The sequence below is a fragment of the Acanthaster planci genome, linkage group LG20, assembly GCF_054643075.1.
Source record: "Acanthaster planci isolate LZ-2023a linkage group LG20, COTS_SCS, whole genome shotgun sequence".
NCBI lineage: Eukaryota > Metazoa > Echinodermata > Asteroidea > Valvatida > Acanthasteridae > Acanthaster > Acanthaster planci.
The window spans coordinates 10370647-10391556 of NC_141796.1; the positions used below are offsets into that span (position 1 = coordinate 10370647).

The 20910-nt window shown below is 42.3% G+C and overlaps 6 protein-coding genes across 11 annotated transcripts in view; 4 read left to right on the forward strand and 2 right to left on the reverse strand.

The window, feature by feature from the left end:
* sycp3 (synaptonemal complex protein 3) overlaps positions 1–108 on the reverse strand; it is an 18583-nt gene extending 18475 nt beyond the window's left edge. The window contains exon 1 of the mRNA XM_022227027.2: positions 43–108. The gene's annotated coding sequence lies outside the window, so the exon portion shown is untranslated. The remainder of the gene's footprint in view (positions 1–42) is intronic.
* LOC110974997 (uncharacterized) overlaps positions 1–8347 on the forward strand; it is a 12938-nt gene extending 4591 nt beyond the window's left edge. The window contains exons 2-4 of one of the 6 annotated variants that reach the window (XM_087130573.1): positions 2052–3622; positions 5318–5551; positions 5664–8347. In XM_087130573.1, coding sequence (XP_086986699.1) covers positions 5509–5551; positions 5664–7192 — 1572 coding nt within the window. In that variant the 5' untranslated portion in view covers positions 2052–3622; positions 5318–5508 and the 3' untranslated portion in view covers positions 7193–8347. The remainder of the gene's footprint in view (positions 1–2051; positions 3623–5317; positions 5552–5663) is intronic. The other 5 variants (XM_087130575.1, XM_022227020.2, XM_087130574.1 and 2 more) reach the window with 5 other exon arrangements.
* On the forward strand, positions 70–2044 carry LOC147795923 (protein tipD-like). Its single transcript, XM_087130576.1, has one exon. It carries the CDS (start codon positions 410–412, stop codon positions 1268–1270), a length of 861 nt encoding a protein of 286 aa, XP_086986702.1. The 5' UTR covers positions 70–409; the 3' UTR covers positions 1271–2044.
* Positions 8348–9339: 992 nt separating the features above from the next.
* Positions 9340–11731, forward strand: LOC110975079 (cystatin-A5-like). Its single transcript, XM_022227210.2, has 4 exons — positions 9340–9495; positions 10011–10102; positions 10231–10332; positions 10505–11731. Exons 2-4 carry the CDS (start codon positions 10025–10027, stop codon positions 10631–10633), a joined length of 309 nt encoding a protein of 102 aa, XP_022082902.2. The 5' UTR covers positions 9340–9495; positions 10011–10024; the 3' UTR covers positions 10634–11731.
* A 138-nt stretch (positions 11732–11869) lies between these two features.
* Positions 11870–18597, forward strand: LOC110975078 (uncharacterized). The gene is made up of 8 exons (XM_022227209.2): positions 11870–12702; positions 12972–13219; positions 13806–14006; positions 14303–14482; positions 15035–15214; positions 15574–15654; positions 16306–16425; positions 16741–18597. Exons 2-8 carry the CDS (start codon positions 12989–12991, stop codon positions 16978–16980), a joined length of 1233 nt encoding a protein of 410 aa, XP_022082901.2. The 5' UTR covers positions 11870–12702; positions 12972–12988; the 3' UTR covers positions 16981–18597.
* LOC110975103 (uncharacterized) lies at positions 17355–20906 on the reverse strand. The gene is made up of 6 exons (XM_022227251.2): positions 20553–20906; positions 19778–19899; positions 19417–19481; positions 18723–18968; positions 18209–18392; positions 17355–18050 (listed from the first exon to the last, which is right to left on the reverse strand). Exons 1-6 carry the CDS (start codon positions 20658–20660, stop codon positions 17906–17908), a joined length of 870 nt encoding a protein of 289 aa, XP_022082943.2. The 5' UTR covers positions 20661–20906; the 3' UTR covers positions 17355–17905.
* Between the last annotated feature and the right edge of the window lie 4 nt (positions 20907–20910).

The window sequence follows — 20910 nt, forward strand, 5'->3', positions numbered from 1 at the left end:
GTGCAGAATTCAGGGCATTAAAAACTATTAACTGATTCTTACTTGTTAATCGGCAAAACAAGCACTAGGCCTATTCCACTCAGAATGGCAAGCAGCTGCAAGTTATGTCAGGATACCGTCTGTGTCTCGTTTCTTCTCTGACGGTGTCGCCAATCAAGATGATTTATGGCGCCCTCTTTGTCGAAAGATATAAAGTGGGAGCAGTATGGAACACTCAGAGATCTTTGCAAAGACGCCCCGTTTAAACCCAATTCGGACGTGGAGACGGGTGAGGGGGGAGCTCCAACATTCCCTGTCGATGTGATTGTAAGTGGTTCAGAATGGCCTGAGCTGGTGTATGCATGTAAATGGAAGGAAGTGTACATAAAAGCAAAACACCTTGAAGCGAACTGGAGGCAAAACCGCTGCTATGCCGTGTCGTTTAAAGTTCGGTTCAACTGGTCATACATATGGCACTTCTGTCGATGGCAGTGACGACTTTGACCAACCGTTTCTCTGTAGTCTGGCTGCCGAAGGGAATTGTCTAGCTGTCGGTATCAACGACGGTAGTTTGCATATCTGGGATATTTCCAGCGGTGAACGTCGGCATGTTATTCGCACAGGTGTAAGTGAAGCGAAGGACGCTCTGAAGATGAAGGATGGCATCATGGCTGCAGGATGCAAGGACGGTAAGATTCGAACCTACTCCGCCAAGACTGGAGAGCAGCTACAAGTTATGTGGGGTCACCGGTTGGCGGTGTCTTGTCTCTTCTTTGATGGTGAATCTATAATTAGTGTTGCGCTGGCAGACCCCGCCATAGATGAAGAAGAATACACCGACAGTGATATTAGAGTCTGGAGTGCCGCAGACGGCGTCTCTCGTTATCTCTTCGACTTTAGCTCTGTAGAGACACGTCTTACCCATGTGGACTATAAAGACAAGATTTTGGCTGGTGCTTACAAGGACAACATAATTCGCGTTTGGAATACAGACAATGGTTCTTGCATGCAGGAAATCGCTTGTATGACGAAACTGATTTCCTGCCATCTTGGAGAAAATACTCTCATCGGCATATCTGAAGATGCACTTGTGCAGATCTGGGACCAACAGTCAGTGAAATGCATCAAGGCGTTTCATGTGCCGTTTGATCCAGAGAAACATGACCTGGGAACGGATAAGGCGTCTTCCTACGCATTTAGTGGTGAATACCTCGCTGCTATATCTGACTCGGGGGTAACAGCCATGGACCTCGACGGGAAAAGAGTTGGGACTTTTTCCACCCAAGAATGACCTTGATAAGAAACTGACAGGAACTCCCACTATTTCGGTTGAGTACAAGATTACAGCAGCCTATTGCTTCCACCGCAACAGACTTGTTCTAGGGTCCACGACTCATTACTCAGGACGATACGACCTGTGGATATTTGATTCTCGGACATCTGGGGATGGTTTATCGGAGACCGATTTCAAGACTGAACTAGGCATGGAATCGTTTGCAGAGTTCACTGGGGCTCATTCCCCAGCGTGGATGAATGACACCAACGTTGTCTTTTAGGGACTTGATAAAGCCTGTGATTTTGGTCCCCAACGGCCCAAAATTGTAGTCCACCATTATTAATGAAAATCAGAATAGCGTACGTCCCTAAAAGAGTATAGTAATGATGTTACTTGTGATAAAGTTGACGAGTGAAGGGAGTAGTTTTTTTTAATTATTATTTGGTTTTGACACTGACTGCTGTAAATTTTGGGTAGAGTATTGTACGCATTAAACACAAACCATACGTACATGTAACACTACCTCATATCCCAAACTATTTGACATGAAGACATCAAGATGCATGAAATTATATAATTTGTCTTTATTTGAACTTTTAGTGGGAAGAACGTTTTGGTATGCTGTAGAGTTAAACTTATTAATTGGAATAGGGCTCAACATTTCTACTTATAGAGTAAATCTGAGCCATAATTTGTCATAGTTTAATTGCAGATGTCATCATTTTTGCTTGATTTTTTTCTGCCTTGGAAAAAAATAATATTTTTTATTTCACTGTTGATTGCTTTTTACATGTAGGCTTTTGGCTGACGATGGATTCTTGTGAATCTGAAATGACCTTGACTGACCTGCCACGTGAACTTCTGGCCGTGCATGTCTTTCGGTATCTCACTGCAATGGATCTCTGCGAACTTGCCTCATCCTGCCGACTCTTAAGAGAAATAACCAATGACGATGTCTTGTGGCGCCGTCTTTGTCAACGAAAAGGCTGGGAGCGCTACGGTACCACTCAAGACATTTGCAAGGAGGTACCAGTTGAACCCAGCGTTAATGGTCGCATCTACGAATTTTGGGACTCTTTCCCGCTCGATATTATTGTGACTGGTTCAGACTGGCCTGGACTGGTTAATACGTGCAAATGGAAGGAGGTGTACATGAAAGCAGAACATCTGGAGGAAAATTTCTCGAGCGAACGTTACTGGGTGGATACATTAGAGTCTTGGGTGGGTCGAAAGGTGACCTTCCACAATGGTGATGCTCTTGATGCTAATGAACAACGTCTTTATAATTTGGCTGGTGAAGGAAACTGCTTAGCTGTGGGTATAAGTAACCAAACTTTACAAATCTGGGATCTGTCAAACGGGAAACGCCGACATATTATACAAGTGAACATCAGTTCCGATTGTAATGCTCTGAAGATGCAGGATGGCATCGTAGTTGCAGGTTGCTTGGACAGTAAGATTCGCACCTTCTCTGCTGAGACTGGAGAGCAGCTTCAGTTTCTGACGGGCCATCGTCTCGCAGTACGTTGCGTTTTCTTCGATGGAGAAACTATTGTCAGTGTTGCTCAACCAAACGTTAAGGGTGACGGAGAGCACACCGACAGTGATGTGCGCGTCTGGAATGCTGAAGACGGTGCGTGTCGCTTTATCATCCGAAGTGACTCTCAAGACACTCACCTCGTTCACGCTGAGTATAAGGAAAGGATGGTAGCTTGTGCTTACAGTAACAAAACAATTCAAGTATGGAATGCATGCGACGGTTGCTGCATACAGCGACTTGTTTGTGACATGAGCAATTTACTTACATGCCATCTCGGAAATGGTGTCATCATCGGCACTTCTGACGATTTCGTCGTGAAGATATGGGATCTTGTATCCCAAAGATGCCTGAAGACTTTTGAAGTACCGTTCGATTACGAAGAGCGTCACCGTGCGTCCTTTGCTTTCAATGGCGAGCTTCTCGCTTGCATGTTTGGTTACCAGTTGATAGTGGTAAATCTTGATGGAAAACAGCTCGAACGTTTCCAATTGGCTAATCCCGTCTCTACACGCGGCAACAATTGTTTTCTTGGCAACAAGCTGCTGACGCTTTGTCAGGGTGGAATTGCAGCCTACTTTTTCAAGTGTTGTTTATGCGTGATCGGCCAGGAGTCCGGCGCAGGGAGTTCCGATGAAGTTGATTCGAACTGGAGTGCGCCAATGGAGGATTACTTTGGGGGAACTGATTATTGGGGTTGGTCACCTTTTTGGATCAGTGAGACCAAAGTGGTCTGCGAGGACTTGGATGAAAATCATAGATCTCAAATAATTGTCCGACATTATTGGTGACAATGTATGACATTGCTTCGATTCTGCTCCAGTACGGAGGTACGGTCACATTAGTGATTACTGTCGTGTTAATCGTACCAGAGGAAGTTGTTCTCATTTATTTTATTTAAATTTGTAGTTTTAAACTAATTTGGTCCCAAAATAGTATTCTGCCGCATTTGACTTTGAAGTATGGTTACAGTGTAGTTATATTCTTGTAGCGTATAATGTAGGTGAGGTGTTGTTCATTAAGCATTAAGCTGGGTCGATAGAACATGACTGAAAATAAATTTTATGTAGGCTTAAGCAAATTGATCCTTAAACCCAGCTTATAAAAAGGGTTAGAGTTGCTAGTTTCATATGTATCTCAAATTGTTTTGGAAAAACAACGTATCATGAGGCGGAGATGATACGTTTGAGAAAACAGGCCAATGTTAGCTCAGCTATGGAATGTTAAGCAAATCCACAAGTTTACCGTAGCTTTTTATTTCGTAATCAGTTGATCTTGTGGTGGATATTTGGTTGCATTTTACAGAAAATAACCTCCAACTTCAGAGCACACCCTAGATCTTTACTCTCTGGCATTTATTCTCTTTTGTTGAAATTGAGGGAGCTCACTAACACATCCGTCTTCTAATTTTGAACAGCGCCCTCCGCGGTTTATCCCGTTGTCACCCTGGGGTGAGATGTTTATTCATTGCATAACATCAAAGAGAAATAATTTCATGTCGTTTTCCTTTGCTGCTTTAATGGGGCGTCAGTTTGTGACTTGTTGGTGCATGTGCATGCTGGTTAATGATAACAAGTGCACATAAGAAAAGTGAAATACATACAGTGTTCATTTTAACTAGTTCCAGACACTAATAAATCTTTTGAAGACATAAGAATGTGTATGAAATTTGAACAATTTAGTATTTTCCAAATAAAAACACTTATTAATGATGTAAGATCGAGCTGAGCAATAAAACCTCGTGGTTGGTGATTAATTTTTGACACGTACCTGAAGAATAATTACAGCTGAGTATGCATTGTAACTTTCTTTGACCTATAATGAAACCCGCGTTTCTGCTTTTCAAGTGAAAAGATCCATCATGGGAAACCAGGGCATGAAGTATTTTCCATTCCCGTCTGTTGTTGCTTGTTATCTTCGGTTATTTTCTCATTTTGTTGAAAGAGTTTTCGGATAAAGCAAATTATAGCGCGGGTCTGCATTTCGAGGGAAGAGGGAGTGACCATGTTAAAACTTCAGTTCTCTCCAACCCTTCATCTGCATAATGGGGGGCCTATATTATGGGCTGATACCGTGGATACTTGTTCAGTACCTACGCGCCCTTGAACACCATTTCCAATTAAAACAATATGGACCTTAATTGATTGCGACGTGACAAAGTCTTTGAGTAAAGGTTGATGAGTTGGGTCGCCATGACAGTTGGCCGTGCATAATGTTGTAATCATTCAGTTTCATTTCCGTCTTTCCAAAAGAAATTTAACCTGGTCGATTACTGAGTTATAATCGGCTACATCAGGTGCAGAGAGTCTGCTTTGACACGACGTGTATTCGGGGGGATAGTTAAGGTGGTACTCGAACTTTTCGTGTGTTTGCCATTACGGAAACCAAAATATCTTGAAGCGTCCGTAACTATGCCGCATAGATCCTGTCATTATGGAGTACTGGAACCAGTACCGTAGTAATATTTTTGGACCTTTGATCAGTTCATCCTATTTGCGTATTATTTGATTCTCTTTTTTCAATAGATTGTTGGGAAGTCCGACAAACAAGTTGCACTCAGCCTTTGTTGTAATGAAGAAGAGGAGGGAGGAGCCCATGAAGCCCGTCCCCGGGTCAGAAAATGGGGAGATATATTCATCCATCCCGGAATTCACGTCCCATGAAAAGACAGATATTAATTCGACCCTGATATCTTATTGCTGTCTTTTCTTATGCCATGAATTCTTTGGAACAGCAAAAACCTTTCGTTGTTTACAAATGTGAGCCATAATGTGATTCTCCTGTTTGGTCTGATTTACATTGTAAATTATGATTGATTTTTCTACCTTCGAAAAACTTTTCTATTTCGTTGTTGGTTGGTTTTACATGCAGGCTTTTGGCTGACGATGGATTCTTGTGAATCTGAAATGACCTTGACTGACCTGCCATGCGAATTTCTGGTGCATGTGTTTCGCTGTCTCACTGCAAGGGATCTCTGCAAACTTGCCTCATCCAGCCGACTCTTAAGAGAAATAACCAATGACGATGTCTTGTGGCGCCGTCTTTGTCAACAAAAAGGATGGGAGCGCTACGGTACCACTCGAGACATTTGCAAGGAGGTACCGGTTAACGCCAGCGTCAATGCTCGGCTCCTTGAACTATGGGATCCCCCAACCTTCCCGATTGATGTTCTTGTAACTGGTTCAGACTGGCCTGGACTGGTGGAAACATGTAAATGGAAGGAAGTGTATATGAAAGCAAAACATCTTGAGGAAAATTTCTCGAACGAACGTTATTCTGTGGATACACTAGAGTCTTGGACGGGTCCCAAGAGGACATTCTACAACAGTGAGAACCTTGAGGCTCCGGAACAGTATATTTATAATTTGGCTGGTGAAGGAAACTGTTTAGCTGTCGGTATATGTAACAAAACCTTGCAAATCTGGGATTTATTCAGCGGGAAACGCCGACATATTATCCATGTGAACATCAGTTCCGATTGTAATGCTCTGAAGATGCAGGATGGCATCGTAGTTGCAGGTTGCATGGACAGTAAGATTCGCACCTTCTCTGCTGAGACTGGAGCGCAGCTTCAGTTTCTGACGGGCCATCGTCTCGCAGTACGTTGCGTTTTCTTCGATGGAGAAAGTATTGTCAGTGTTGCTCAACCAAAAGTTAAGGGCGACGGAGAGCACACCGACAGTGATGTGCGCGTCTGGAATGCTGAAGACGGTGCGTGTCGCTTTATCATCCGAAGTGACTCTCAAGACACTCACCTCGTTCACGCTGAGTATAAGGAAAGGATGGTAGCTTGTGCTTACAGTAACAAAACAATTCAAGTATGGAATGCATGCGACGGTTGCTGCATACAGCGACTTGTTTGTGACGTGAACAATTTGCTTACATGCCATCTCGGAAATGGTGTCATCATCGGCACTTCTGACGATTTCGTTGTGAAGATATGGGATCTGGTATCCCGAAGATGCCTGAAGACATTTGAAGTGCTGTTTGATCGACAGGAGCAACACCGTGCGTCCTTTGCTTTCAATGGTGAGCTTCTTGCTGGCATGTTGGGTCGCCAGTTGATAGTGACAAATCTTGATGGAGAACAACGAGAGCGTTTTGAATCTGTTTATCCCTTCTGTCCAGACGCCAGCAGCTGTTTCCTTGGTAACAAGCTGCTGACGGTTTGTGATGGTAAATGGTGGTTCAGGTATCGTCTATGGGCGATCGGCCGAGATGAGTCAGGAGCGGAGGATTTCTCTGAAGTTGATTCGAACTCGAGTGAGCCAATGGATTATTACTTTGGGGGGAGTGATTTTTCGGGTTGGTCTCCTTTTTGGATGAGTGACACCAAAGTGGTCTGCGAGGACTTAGATGAAACAGACAGATCCCAGATAGTTGTCCGACATTATTGGTGACAATGTTGGATATGGTTTCGATTCTGCTCAAGTGTGGTGACAGTCGCATTGGTTTGTGAGCTGGGGATTCCCCATTATCATTAAGTCATTATAATGTAACCTTTAAACTCTGCTTGTGAGCAGGGCGGGAATAAGCCTTTTGCGAGTTAACTTTGACCCAAATCTGGTACAATGAGTTCTTTAAATTCACATGAACATAACAACTTGAATTCTCCATACCATACTAAAACCACTGTTGCTATACCATGATAACCACTTCCCAATCAAAACTCAGTTTCCATTCAGAGGCGGTTGCAACTGTCCAACGCTTTAGCGTCTACTTGCCAGAAACGTCACGGGGTAAACGTCACGCTCGACATGAGTTGCCATGGTGCCATGGTGTAGAAAGACTCAAAATAAATTATAGAAATAGATTTAACCCCCCCCCCACTCTGCACCGTCCATGTGACTTTATATAATTTGTTATCAATAGTCGCCATACCAACTTTGAGGAGTTCGACGTGGGGCATTTTGAAGTGTTAAAGGGTGTAAACTGGACAGTCGTTTGGGCATATAATCAGCCTTTTTGTATCGTTGTTTTATGTTTAATATGGCGCATGTTTATTGCAGTGAATCGCTACGCTCTTCGCTTGAAGTTGTACCACGCCTCACTCACTTGTGCACTGCACGTCACAGTCATGATTCTATTAATCAATAACAAAGATGTTAATAGTTGGAAAGAATAAACCGACTGAGCTAGTTCCGTCCGAGTTAATGCAAGGAGTTGCGATGAGAATTTGGACCAAAAATTACAAGACATGTGGCAAGCTACAAACGCCAACTACAGGGAGCTAATAAATACATTTTCCACCCTGAGTCCTATTTTCATGAGCTGAGTCTCGCTGGATGGGCTTTTTGCCAAATGAATGTATGGTAAATAAGCCGTGTGCACGTGACCTGACCCCAAAATAGCTGAAGCCTAAATTTAACCGTAAATACACAGGCACATTATTACTGAAGACGTCATGGGTTGTGCGTACCATCAACATGTTCGCTCTTTTTGTTTACAATTGCATTGCTGAAAGTATTGTGATCCGGTTAGATCCGGGTTGTACTGCTAAAAATAAAAATGCTCAAAGAGTTTGAATGTCGGGGCTGTTATAAAATGGCAGTCAACCGTGCCTAGTTGCGGGGCTGTTTTGTCAACTGAGTTCACTTTGTATTTCCCCGGGGAATCGTCGGGGTCCTACTCCTAGATACCACAGCTCAGCCTGCTAAATATCCGCAGATGAATTCTTCGGCATGCATTTGCAAAGTGTGCTGAAATCGGCAAAAAAAAAGACAGCTGAAAAATTGCTACACGAAGTATACCGCAGGAAAAGCGTCGCAGAGGGATAGCGGGTTAGCGTAGCGGTTCTTTCCTCGCTTTGCACCAATGAGGCCCGGGTTCGAGTCCCGGCTTGGCCCAGGCTTTAAGTGCATTTGGTTTCCAGTCCATACTCGCTCTCACAGGTTTTCTCCGGTTTCCTCCAAAACTGGACTTTCTTCCTAACTCCGTAATGTTATGCTGATTAATAAAGGTTATGAATTAACATATAGTTATTGGCGCGAACACCCTGAATGGCTTAAAAGCACCTTTGAAACAAAACAACAAGCATCGCAGAGAGCTATGATATTTGTTGCTCGACTGTAATAGATGAATGGATTTTGCAGCGAAAGATGTAGCCTACACATAAAAATAGCATTGGGCTCGCTGGCTTGGCATTTATTGAACTTATAATGTACCGTACATTTGGAGTGATCGTTCAGATTTGTCGCAGCTTTAACTTCAAATTGTCTCTGATTAAATCAAATCATTGAACTAATTATCTTTAAAATTAGCCAAAGAAGGCCAAAATTGCAAACATTTACTCAATTTCAAACATTTTGTCATGAGGCTATAAATTTCTATTTTCGGCTTACTACTCAGGTTCATAAACAATTTCTGAAGGGTATTCCCGGCCAATCACAGTGCTAAGAAGTGATGTAACGTCAGTGTAGGCGTGGCCAGTCTCAATTCTTCCAATCTCGATTCCCCATTCGATTGCCCGATCAAACAGCTAATCGTTTTCTACCCCATATCCTGTTGGGAAAAAATGTTCCATGGGTTGGCTGTCTCCTAACAAAATCAAGCATGCGTGTCGTAACTCAACACTACATAAAAAAGCGCAGCCTCTCTGTGTTCGGGTATTTTGCCTTGTTCGCGCAAACTGACAGACGTTCCAAGTGCGTTCAACTGAACACCGTTGACGGTGACAACTACACAGTGTTTTCGGCGGGATATTGTAAGTTAATTACCTTTTATTTTTTCTCAGCTTAATTAAATTGCAAAACAGACAACGGCCAAATGGGATGATTTTCTCGTAGTCGTTACAAATCTGCACATATACCGGTAGACCTATCAGTGTCGGTTTAGTCTCAGGGACAGTGGCAGGCCTTATAAGTGAGATAACTTGGGTACATTTTGCGGAGAAACCTAGGGGCTTCATTGTCTGGAGGGACACTTCATTGGTGTGGTGATGGTTGAAACACTGACCAGGACAGTCTATCACCAGACTTTTTCCTTCTCTAATTTCTGAGCGCACGGGGGGGGGGACATAACGGGGAAGGTACAGGCCTCAAGCGATGAGGGTGCGCCCCATTGGCTTTACTTATGCTCCTTAAAAGTCTGGAAACATTAGCAAAAATGATCGCAAACACTTAACCTTCTTATTAAGACATCAGGGCTGTCGGGACCAAGCTGAGTCTTTGGACATGAATAAATTCCTTCATATTCATGTATTTCTTTTCATCTTGGCAGACGTGTGATACACCATGGCCACGGAACAATTTCTTGGTAGATGGTCAAAGCCCAAGCCAGCAACTCCGCAGATCCAAGGATACGCCGACGAGGTAAGAATATGCTTTATGGTATTCATCGCGATCAACTTGGTTAAGCACAATCTGTGCCCGCACTTGCTTTGGCATTAAATTGTTTACCCTTTATCGTTTCATTTGCGTGATTGTTTATTTCTTCACAGGTGAAACCGCAGGTGGAAAAAAAGATCGGCAGAAATCTCGAAACTTATAAAGCCGTGCTGTACGCGGAGCAGGTGGTTGCAGGGATGAACTATCTCATCAAGGTATGGACAGGGTATGAATTGAAGGAAGCAGCAAAAACTAGAGAAGAATAACAAAATAGCGACAAAAGTAGAACAACCTGTCCAGAGACTGTCCACAAAGTGTCCAGGGATTGTTTGCGCATTTTAAGTTTTTTTTCACAACGAGCTGTCACGCTTTCTTTCGTCCTTATAGATTGATACCGGAGGCCCAGGTACCAGTTACGTCCATGTTCTTCTTTTTGTAACCCTGCAAAACGTCGTGGAGTTCAGAGACGCCTGGGATGGACTTGGCAAGGACTCCCCTCTTGAACCTCCCAAGTAAACGACAACTTGACTCTATCAATCCAGTCTGTGACCTGTAAAGATCCCTTACTGTCACCTGCTTGGAATTACAGGTCACATTTACGCTCTTAGCTAGGAAACGCAATTTTATTCAGATATTTCGATAGAAAGCAAACCTTAAGTAACTAATAAATTATCAAGCCTCTTGATTTGCCCGATATTTTTTATTTCTGCTTTTATTAATTTAGAAGAATGAATATGGGTTCTCTATAAATAGGTTTTTTTTTTCAAACTTTTTGGATCTTATGACAGATCTATTTAATACTTTCAGGTTAATGCAGCATTGCATGGTTGTGTCATTACTTTCACTTAAATGCCATTTAAAAAGGGTCCATGATCTGAATGTTTATATTTAGACATGTTTTGTGCAACATCCTTCTCCTCTCAAATGTATGAAAACTATTTGACATTTGAAAAAAGTATTGTTCTTTGTTTTACCCGACAAAAGAGGGCGCTGTTGCTGCGGTGTTATCAGAGCATCTACGTCTCTGGGTGTGACCAGAGCTGCATATGCGTGCTGGGGTGTGATAGTGCAGTCGTGCTCAATTGGTTTTGTTACTCAAATTGTGAACCCAAAATTTGCTCTTTGAAAAAAAGTTGTCAGAATATTTGCTCTGTGTCTTTTTGTGATAAGCTGACCGAACAATTTATCACTAAAGTACACAGAATTCACAACAGGAAAACAAAAAGGGAAAGTTCAGTGCAAAAATATTGAACAAAGATTTCTGCCTTGGATGAGATCACACTTTGCTCATAAATATGCAAATTTGCATGACCTTTGAAACTTTGAAACAAAATTCAAAAGAAGAACAAAATGACTGTAAATCCAAACTTGCAAATCGTGTCGAATAGGTCGCAAACTGAGGGAGCCTTACAAGAACTGCAAAGATGCATTAGATGGGACTTTTCCAAGGACACGCTAGAGAACAACATACTCAGAGAACCGGGCTGCATTTTCTTTTTAAAGTAAGCTGATTTCGTTATTTTAGCAATATCCTTTGATTAGGATGTAGTTCAGAATTTCAGACCTTTCACACAATTTTTAGGCGTGTTGTAAAAGTAAGCTGTGTATCGAAAATTTCGTCCAATTTTGTCTTTGTTCGAGTTCTGTGTGCTTTATATTCCTAAGTCATTGGCCTAGCTGAAGTTCCAGGCAAGGAGCGGGATGGGGAGGGGTCATTCACTTCGCATGAATGAAATTGGGTATGATAGAGCCACAAATCGATTATTCCGGCACTTTGTATAAGTGGGTCAAGTGGTCAGTGATGAGATCTCTACATTTACTTCGTTGGTTCCTTTGTCTGGGAATACATCCTGTATTTTCATATATGGGAAAATGGTTTTACTGCCATCTCTGACAGCAGACTATTTTTACGCCACATATGGAAGCTTCTCCGTTCCTGTTGAAAATTAATGTTCCTTCCATTTAAAGAAAAATATCCTCAATAGCCAGGATTGTTGCCTTTATACGAATCAACTGTTCCCAGAGTTCTGTGCAAAAAAACCCCCAAAAAACAAACAATTTTGGGAGGACTCGGAGGGCTAAAAGCCAATAAAACTCTGACTTGTTTTGTGACCGGTTCCTACAAAACTGCAAGTCACTACTCACTGAGCTAGAGTTGCAGCCTACTTTTCGTCGCTTCAAAACGGATTTCAAACGGAGACGAAATCATGCATGGAAAATGGACAAGGCTGGGCTTTTAATGTTTACATTTTTTTATCTGTTCGCCTGCGTGGGTGTGTAGCCCATTCTCGAGCAATAACTAAAGACCAATATCACGATAGTGTTACAATGTATATCTTTGACCTTTGAGTCGTTTGAAATGATCGCCAATAAAAGCGTCGGTTGAGATGGTAGGCGAAGGTGGCCATAACTTGTGTGCTCTGGTCCGGTGTACGTGTCTAGACTGCGCGAGAAGGCAACGTACCATGCATGCAACATGTCCACCGATAGAGGGCGTTCACATAGTATCCGGAACATAAACAGCACCTTGCAGTACTAGCGCTAGCGGCCCAAGATGTGAACCGGTGTACACCAGCTTTAGCCATGTTAGCTCTGGGATTCTTATCAAAATCTTCTCTGTCGTGCGACATTCCCCAACATTTCTCGACAGCGTATCTTGCTAAAATAAAAAACGGGATGTTCAAGCATGTCGAGTTGAGTGTGCTAGCACAAACACAGCTAGCCCCTCTAGTGTGGCACGGACTTTCACTCCCGATCTATCCGGATGGATCGGGAGTGAGAGTCCGTGCCACACTAGTGGGCTAAAACACAGCCAGCCCCTCCGAGGACCAATCGCTGTTCCAACATTTTGTAGAGCGGTAGTAGGTCATCATGGATCTATCGCCCAATCTTCAACGTGGATGGGTTCAGCGCCGAGCCCGCCCACAGAGCGCCGATGGTGACTTCGTGGTGTTGACCTACAACATTCTAAACAAGGCCTTCTGTCCGGAGGGATTTTACCCGTACTGCCCAAGTGACTTGTTGGCCACTGGCCGGAGACACCCACTGTTGATGAAGGAGATTGACCACCATAGGGATGCAGATGTCCTCTGCTTCCAAGAGGTAGGGCCTAATACGATAACGAACATTACTGTTGCACAGTGAAACACTTGCTAAAGTGTTACTTGTTGCCAATTTGTTCACGAGGTGCCTCAATCTCGGATGTTGGCCAAAGGCCTTGCTTTTGTGCGCATTCTTTTAGAAATTTGCCGCACACTGTCTTCGCCTATGCATGCACAGGGTTACAAGTAGCCATTATATGTTTGCTTTACTCATTTTGTACCAAACAACACGAGTCAGCAATTTCTGCTCGGAGGAAGCGTCCTAATGGAGCACGCCCTCTGTCATGTCTGTATGGAGCTCAGACACTCGATGAGGAATACTTTACTTTGGGCCACGCACACACTAAGGGACTTTCCTTAGTTGTAAATCATTGAAATTTTGTGCCACGAAGTTTATGTTTTACAAAACAGTTGTTACCATTATCCATTTGAAATTGCCTCTACGCATTAGTGTCATTGGTTACACGTTTGTATCATGGGGCATTTAGAAGGCAATGAGCAGTTTCTGAATGTGAGATTAGAATGCCCAATTTAAGCCAGGCTATTGAGGAATGGTTATTAGCACGCATTCTGAAATAAAATGACAGGTGAACAGTCGCTACTACGAGGAAGTTCTCGAGCCTGACATGCGAAGCAGAGGGTATACCGGTCGTTACTTCATGAGGCCGGAGGATGAGACTACGAAGGTCGACATAAACTTGACAGACGGCAGTGCCACGTTTTACAGACAGGATCGTTTTCAACTGGTGAAGGAGGAGGCTGGTCATTTTAAACACTTGTTTCAACAGGTGAGAATCTTTCTTTCTTGAAAGGTTGATAGTTTCCAATTGATACATCGAATGTGTCTTGTCTTGCAGAGGCCTGGCATGCGGTGAATACCTTGGTAAATGTTACATGCTGTTGAGCGACATTTCTCTGCCTGCTCTGCCTGCCTGGTTCTGAGCCTCTGTGAAGAAACTTGCGCCCTGTCTTGGTCCAGCTTGGGTCCCATCCTGGGACAATGCCGTGGTTTGCTCTTCTGTGATCTTCGATCTTATAGTACAGGAAGCGAAATGACACAAGTCATGCCATATTTATCCCACAGGAAATTAAACTCCGCCAATTTCAGCCAAGTGCGGCCAGTTCCCTGCTAGACCTGGCTGATAGTACAAGGGTGTATATTTTCACCCTGTTTCGTTGCTTGAAGACGAAGAATCTTGTTGCCATTGGAAACGTTCATCTGACGTTCGAATTCTTCATTAGGATGGATTTGACAACATTGGAGGTAACTGTTCTCGGGCTCTTCCAGTGAATTTCAAGCCTCCTTAATTTTCTTTCTTTATTTCCTGTTTGATCAAAAAAATTTATTTGCTTGAAGAATGCAGTTACTTTTGGCCAGCAAAGTGGAACTACTGAGTGTACCTTTTACTATGAGGAGCACTTTGTTCCAGTTATTTCCGTTCAAAGTTTTGCGCGCTGGACAGAACTGCTTTGGTTTTGAACTACAAAAGCTGTGTCCAATTCTTACAAGTTTTCTTAAAGAAGATCAATGTGTGCTTGCATTAAAGATTATCATTTTATATCAACCAACCTCATATCCGAAAGGTATAGGGGTGTTACCTTCTTTGCACGGTCCGAATAGTCACATTGTTCCAGTTACTGTTGCTTCACTGCAAGGAAATTAAGGGGGTTCATACAGACACGGTGTCTCGATGAGATCGTTCATCTTTCTCAGAAGATAGTACAAGTTGTCTTTATAATTCTGGTCAGTGCTGGTATTTTACACAACTTCAGTTCCCCCCCCCCATGAGCTGCTACTTGTCTCCTGTTTTCTCAGGCCGCATTCGCTGTGAACAGACTGGTCCAGTTTGCCGGCGGTGTTGACGTGCCGCACATCTTGTGCGGTGACTTCAACCAGGAACCGCACCATCCGGGATACCAGCTGTTGCATGATGGGACTTTGAACGAAACCATGACGACGTACCTACACACCTTTGATTCTCGAGACCGCGAGCAGGTATGAGCTAGCAAGCTAAAGGAGTGTGCTACAGGAAAGCTGGGTAGATGGAAACTTGATGTCACTTGCTCATAAACGGTTTCTGCCGGTTCGGAACATTCCTGTCCAGATGAACATGGTTTCTGAAAACAACAAATGCATATGTATTTACGACTCTGAAAGGACAGAGTCTACAACCAGTCCCGCTGCAAAAAAAAAAACAAAAAAACAAAACACGGCCAGTTTGAGGCAGTGTCGTTGATGCATTTTCTGTTCATCCAATCTTGTGTATTATGACCCATTCTAATTAGATCCAGCAGTCTTCACCGAGATTGTTATTTTCCGAAAATATTGTCGTTTTTTTATGATAAATCCTTCAGGTGACGTCATTACTGGATGCTTTTCTGGGTTGTTTCAAGCACAACTCTGGGAGCTTGAAGAGTGCCTACAAAACAGTGGTGGTAGGTAGTCTGCTTATAGCAGAACGATATCAAAGCTGGTTCAGCTACTTGGCAAATTTGAAGCTTCGATGTCATCCCCACCTGTATATTTCTGCTATTTTTAGTAAAAGCTGGCAATTTTTTGACAAGGTCACACCTAATTTCCTCAGTCTTCTATTTGCGTTTGGTTTCCAGTCACGTACAAGCCAGACTTAAAACGGCAAACCATAGAAGAAACAGAAGCCATAACTGCGATGGCACCACGCCAGTGAATCGGCGGTACACACGCTTTACATGCCTCTTGGACCATTCAGCTGCTGCACGTGTGTGCGTCAAGTTTTGGCGCGCTCGCGTGGGTGTGCAGGTGTCACTGCACTTTTCCTCAGATTAACCTATAAACTTTAAGGAATAATAATTTGTGGTAGTAATGCACTATGGCAGCCTTGCATTGAAGCTCTGCAACTTTGAGGTGGTACAATTTTGGGAAGTGTCACCGGTTTTTGCCTGTAGCTCAGAATGCAACTTACGTAGGCCTGCATGAGAGTGGCTAAGCGAGCGATGAACCGTATCAACACCAAGAAGTTCAGACTTGAACTGCGCAGATGACGTGTATAGCCAGTGTCGTTTGCTTTGCTCAGTGCTAGTCTGTTTTGCGATTTTTTTTTTATACAGGGACATGAGGTGCCATTTTCCGACTACGAAGATAACTCGGAGTATATCAGACGACCAAAGACCGATCAAAAAAGTGAAGCAGTTCAGGCGCTGTTTGATGGCACATCCACACATCCAAAGGTATATAGGCCTGTACTTTAAGAAAAATCTCAAATAGTGGGTGATATGTTGCCCAACGCTGGTCTAAATATTAACTGCTTATTCTTACCAAGTTTGTTGCTCAAATGTTGATGATAAACAACAAATAGTCTGATTTTGTCAATTATTTTTTAAAAATAGATCTGTATTCAGGCTTTTTAAAAATCAATATCTCTATAAAATGTGAAAGTTTTCGCAAAGTTTCTTGCTGTTTGGTAATAATTTTTATTAAAAGCAATTATTCTTTGTGAATTAAAAGAAAATTATTTGGCCTGCCTGCCTGCCCTTTATTGACAGGTTCGTAAGACCGATCCAGAAGCCTACGCATCTCAGAAATTTGTGGCAGCCTTGGACTACGTGTGGTTCAGCTCCAACACACTGCACTGTGACGGTGTTCTTGAGATGGTCGACGAAGAGCTGATTGTGCCCTTCCACGCCTGTCCCAATGCAGCTTTCCCTTCCGATCATCTGCCTATTAAGACCAGGCTTGCTTTCATCAAGGGTTCTGGCAAGCCAAGGCTGAACTCTGCCTTGTAGTGGTTGCAGGAGAACCATGCTAAGCTCTGCTTATTTCCTGGGAACCAGTGTTGTAGTCGAGACCACTTAAGACCTTCACAAGACCACACAAGACCAACACAAGACCTCTAGTCTGAATTCAAGCCACAAGCTATTCAAACGAACTGCAACAAAAGCATTCCTTTGTCATTGTTCACACTGTTGCTTGTGACAGGTCTTGTGACTAGTCTTGTGTCTGGTCTTGTGTCTGGTCCTGTGATGGTCTCAACTACAACACTGCTGGGAACTTGGGGTTAGTTGCACGAAACTGCCAGTGCCGAGGGATTTCATTTTACAGTGTACTGTTCAAAAAATTGGCAATGGAAGCGGAAACAGGTAGCTGAAAGTCCATGTAATGACTTGTCTTTTGAATTACCACTCTGTTCTCATTCCAAAGAAAGTTTTTACAATAAATTAGTAAAATTTGGTCCAGCTCTGTTCAACCAAAGTTGAAACTCGGTTCATTTTCCATTGAAAGCTAATGATGTGAAAAGTATAATATTTACCATCAGAGCAGAGTAGACACGAAGCATGAAAGGCCAAGCAGGTGTTTTAGTAGGCATTCGACAACTGTGATTGGACAGACCATGCGCGCGCGTATAGTACTATTTTTCAATGACCTCTGGCGTGGTTCAATTTTGGCATGGGCTCTTGAATAACTTAACTTGCTTAATATTACCGACCAGATTATGATCTAAACGTCTGTATTTCTTTCAGAGAGATTTTTAACAAACATTCTTAAATCACAAAGAATACAAAACTTAGACATATAATATTCCATTAATTACAGCGTAAGTATTATGCCCCCAAACCCAAGAGCATTTCGATTTTCAAGCTGTAATCTGAAAGTAATTTTTAATTTTTTTTTTAAAGATTTTGGTACGAGCAATGCTGCAGTTATTTTCGTCTAGTCCGGACTAGTCTCTCTGTCCAGGAGGCTCTGTACTTTAGAGATGTAGATCCTGGCCATGTCAAGTTTCTTGTTGAGCTGATTTGCCTGGTGTTGGAGTTTAACACGTTTAGATGTTGACGGTGAAGTTGCTGGCTTTTTTCTGGTGAGAGCAAGGCACATTATACAAACCAAAAGAAAAGGGGTTCAATATATTTCAAAGTCTAATTTTATTAGATTAATTTGCAACGAAGATCACTTTAAATCATGCAATTTTTATTTCTCCTGTAAGGACCATAATAATTGTCTACTGAAACATACTTATCTTCAGTTTCATGACCATTTGCCTCTCTCTGGGTCTGCGCGCAGCTAGGGCTGTGATTGGAGCAAGGGTCGCGAAGACGTTTTTTTGTACGCGCGGTCCTTTGTTGTGACCGTGACGTCTTTGGTAACTGTGACGTAAGTGGAATCACAACTTCGTCCCTCGGTGACTTTTTTGGATCATCTTCTCACAAAAAGTGATTGATAAACAATTTATTTTACATTGGCGTGTAAAAATGAAGTAATACCATTTATTCGTTTAAAACGTACGTACGGGTTAAAATGAACCATTATTTTGAAAATGGACTGGCCTTTTGAAGAGTGGAATTTTTTAATTGTATAATTCAGCAAAAAACAAGATGCGAAATAAAGAGGTGATGAGACCTTTACCACATGTCATCCTTTTCATGGTCGGTGTCATCGTAATAGATACGTCTTGGACAATAAGGCAGACACGACAAAACATGGACGAGTATTGTACATGATTGATTAGCGAGAAAACCACCAAACTCACCCGCCCATTCCAACGGATCTGCGGGTGCCTCGTCTCTGTTCCCGGTCGCGGCTTCGCTCACCCCGCGTAGTTGGGCTGCGCTCTGGATTGCGTAGTTGACTATCTGCCTGGCCGATGTATCCAAGCATCTCCGGATACCTGCCTGACTGTACCGGATGACGCAAACAAGGAGCAAGGCGGATAGCTCCTGAGTTGTTAGAATCCAATTGATGGCATTCGTCTGTAGCATCTGATTCAATTCCTCAGCTGATAAAAGATGAAATCGGCAGAGGTTATAACTCCCATTTGATCCTATTCACCTTGATTGGTTATTAATCATTGAGTTGGAAAAACTTCCGTTTGCATGCTAATTCAGTGGAACACTGAATTCATTGCAGGAATTATCGAATAGATACTAAGTTGCTTTTAGTCGTCCACTTAATCTGAAAAATGACTGGCTTGAAAACTACGCACAGGTTAAATTAATGTTTGATTTGCTGATTTCTTCAATAATATTTAATTCTTATGTTAGCTCGATATAGGAAAAGACACTTTGGAAAATTGTAAACAGTGGCAGCAGCGTAGATTTTTAATAAAAAACAATGTTGTGAATGTACTGCCGACTTTTTAAACAAGCCTTAGGTTTATTTTTTTATTAAAAGTTTTTGCAGGGCGGGATTTAATGAATTCTGACAAACTCTCCAGAGAAACTTACCTTTTTTCCTTTCAGCAGCACCTTCAACAATACATATAATTGGCGTGTTTACATTTGGTCCAAATCTTTTCGCGGTAAGGAGAAAGGAAAAGAAAGGGTGAAACCTGGTGCGGTAAAAAATCTCAATTTTTATTGCACGTGTTAAGTGAAATTTATCTAACCTCACAAAATGTAATTACCTTTAGTTCTTTCCTTGCGTTACTAAATGCACTGTGACCGTACGTGTGCTTGTGTTTTTTTATTCTGAATATAGTGTGTAATTGAAAAGAACTGATATTATTTCCAATGTACTTTATTCGATTTATCATAATAGTAACAATAATAATTGACATTTATAAAACGCCATCAGTCATGTACGCACCTAAAGCGTTGTATCCATGCGCGACAGACCCCTTGGTATATCTTGATTGCATCCGGGAGAAGAAAAATAGCCCTTAGGTGGTATTTGTCGGTGACGCCATATGGATTTAACAAGGTGGGTACCTGCAAGATGACAGCAACAATTTCTTGAAAAATGTGTTAAGGACAGAGGAAAACAGCCACCTCGCTGGTAAAATGAGATTATGAAAGTGATGATGTCACGAGTAAGGAGACGGAACCGATCGGATGAAGAGTAAATTCTGGGAATTGTATTTTCGTACGGTTGAACGGGGCAGTGAATTGTTACGAAAATTAGTTCTTAAGAATATCACTCCGCTGCGTGGAGAGTTATGGTGGTGAGAGGAAAATGCGAGATATAAGGCGTCGCGTAGGCGGAATTGCCGTCTACCGTGAATTGCCGCATACCGACAGACGATTACATTCTCTTTTCTATGCAAGTTATGCTTAATACAATTCAGTTGTAGGGTTTCCCAGAGTAATTTCTCCACTAAGGGAGTTTTGATCTCAGGTTTTTTATCCCACAACTCGTCCATTAGATTATATTAACAGTAAGATTGTCAAGATTCCTATTAAAGGTATATTATGTGTAGCTCTAACTTATGGAGTGTGAATAAACAGGGTCCTGCACGTCTGTCGTTAGACCCTCCCAATGCTGTAAGCAGTTGTGTGTTTTAAGAATGATAAATACTGGAGAATAAGATACTAATAGCCTTTCACGCAAGAATAGAGACAATCGGTAGAGATGGAATACTCACTCGTAGAAGTTTGCAGTTCCTGATCTTTGATACTTCTCGCTCTAACGTCTGCCAAGCTGCACTGTCTCCAACAGCAACGACGTTATAATCCGCAAAGTTATTTGACATAATTTATGAATCATAACACACCAAGTACATGAATAGCATGAATAATTCCAACACCATTGTTTATAATGTACACATTTAACTGCAGATGTTTGTCTTCATTGAACTGACGAAAGAAGGAATAATACGGTGTAACTTGATCCCTGCTTGTTCTTCAACTAAGTGACAATAATATCCTGTTTCGTTGTATTTATTTTGTATTAGCTTTTTCAAGCGTCAACAAGAAAGGTATTTTTTCCTGCCTCAGTGATGT

Coding starts and splice junctions, on each gene's coding strand:
- LOC147795923 (XM_087130576.1), top strand. CDS start 410: ATGCCGTGTCGTTTAAAGTTCGGTTCAACTGGTCATACATATGGCACT.
- LOC110975079 (XM_022227210.2), top strand. CDS start 10,025: ATGGCCACGGAACAATTTCTTGGTAGATGGTCAAAGCCCAAGCCAGCA. Junction 10,103..10,230: donor TCCAAGGATACGCCGACGAG/GTAAGAATATGC, acceptor ATTTCTTCACAG/GTGAAACCGCAGGTGGAAAA. Junction 10,333..10,504: donor GGATGAACTATCTCATCAAG/GTATGGACAGGG, acceptor TCGTCCTTATAG/ATTGATACCGGAGGCCCAGG.
- LOC110975078 (XM_022227209.2), top strand. CDS start 12,989: ATGGATCTATCGCCCAATCTTCAACGTGGATGGGTTCAGCGCCGAGCC. Junction 15,215..15,573: donor ATTCTCGAGACCGCGAGCAG/GTATGAGCTAGC, acceptor TAAATCCTTCAG/GTGACGTCATTACTGGATGC. Junction 15,655..16,305: donor GTGCCTACAAAACAGTGGTG/GTAGGTAGTCTG, acceptor TTTTTTATACAG/GGACATGAGGTGCCATTTTC.
- LOC110975103 (XM_022227251.2), bottom strand. CDS start 20,660: ATGTCAAATAACTTTGCGGATTATAACGTCGTTGCTGTTGGAGACAGT. Junction 18,969..19,416: donor TGCTGCTGAAAGGAAAAAAG/GTAAGTTTCTCT, acceptor ATCTTTTATCAG/CTGAGGAATTGAATCAGATG. Junction 18,393..18,722: donor AGATCCGTTGGAATGGGCGG/GTGAGTTTGGTG, acceptor TTTTGTGAGAAG/ATGATCCAAAAAAGTCACCG.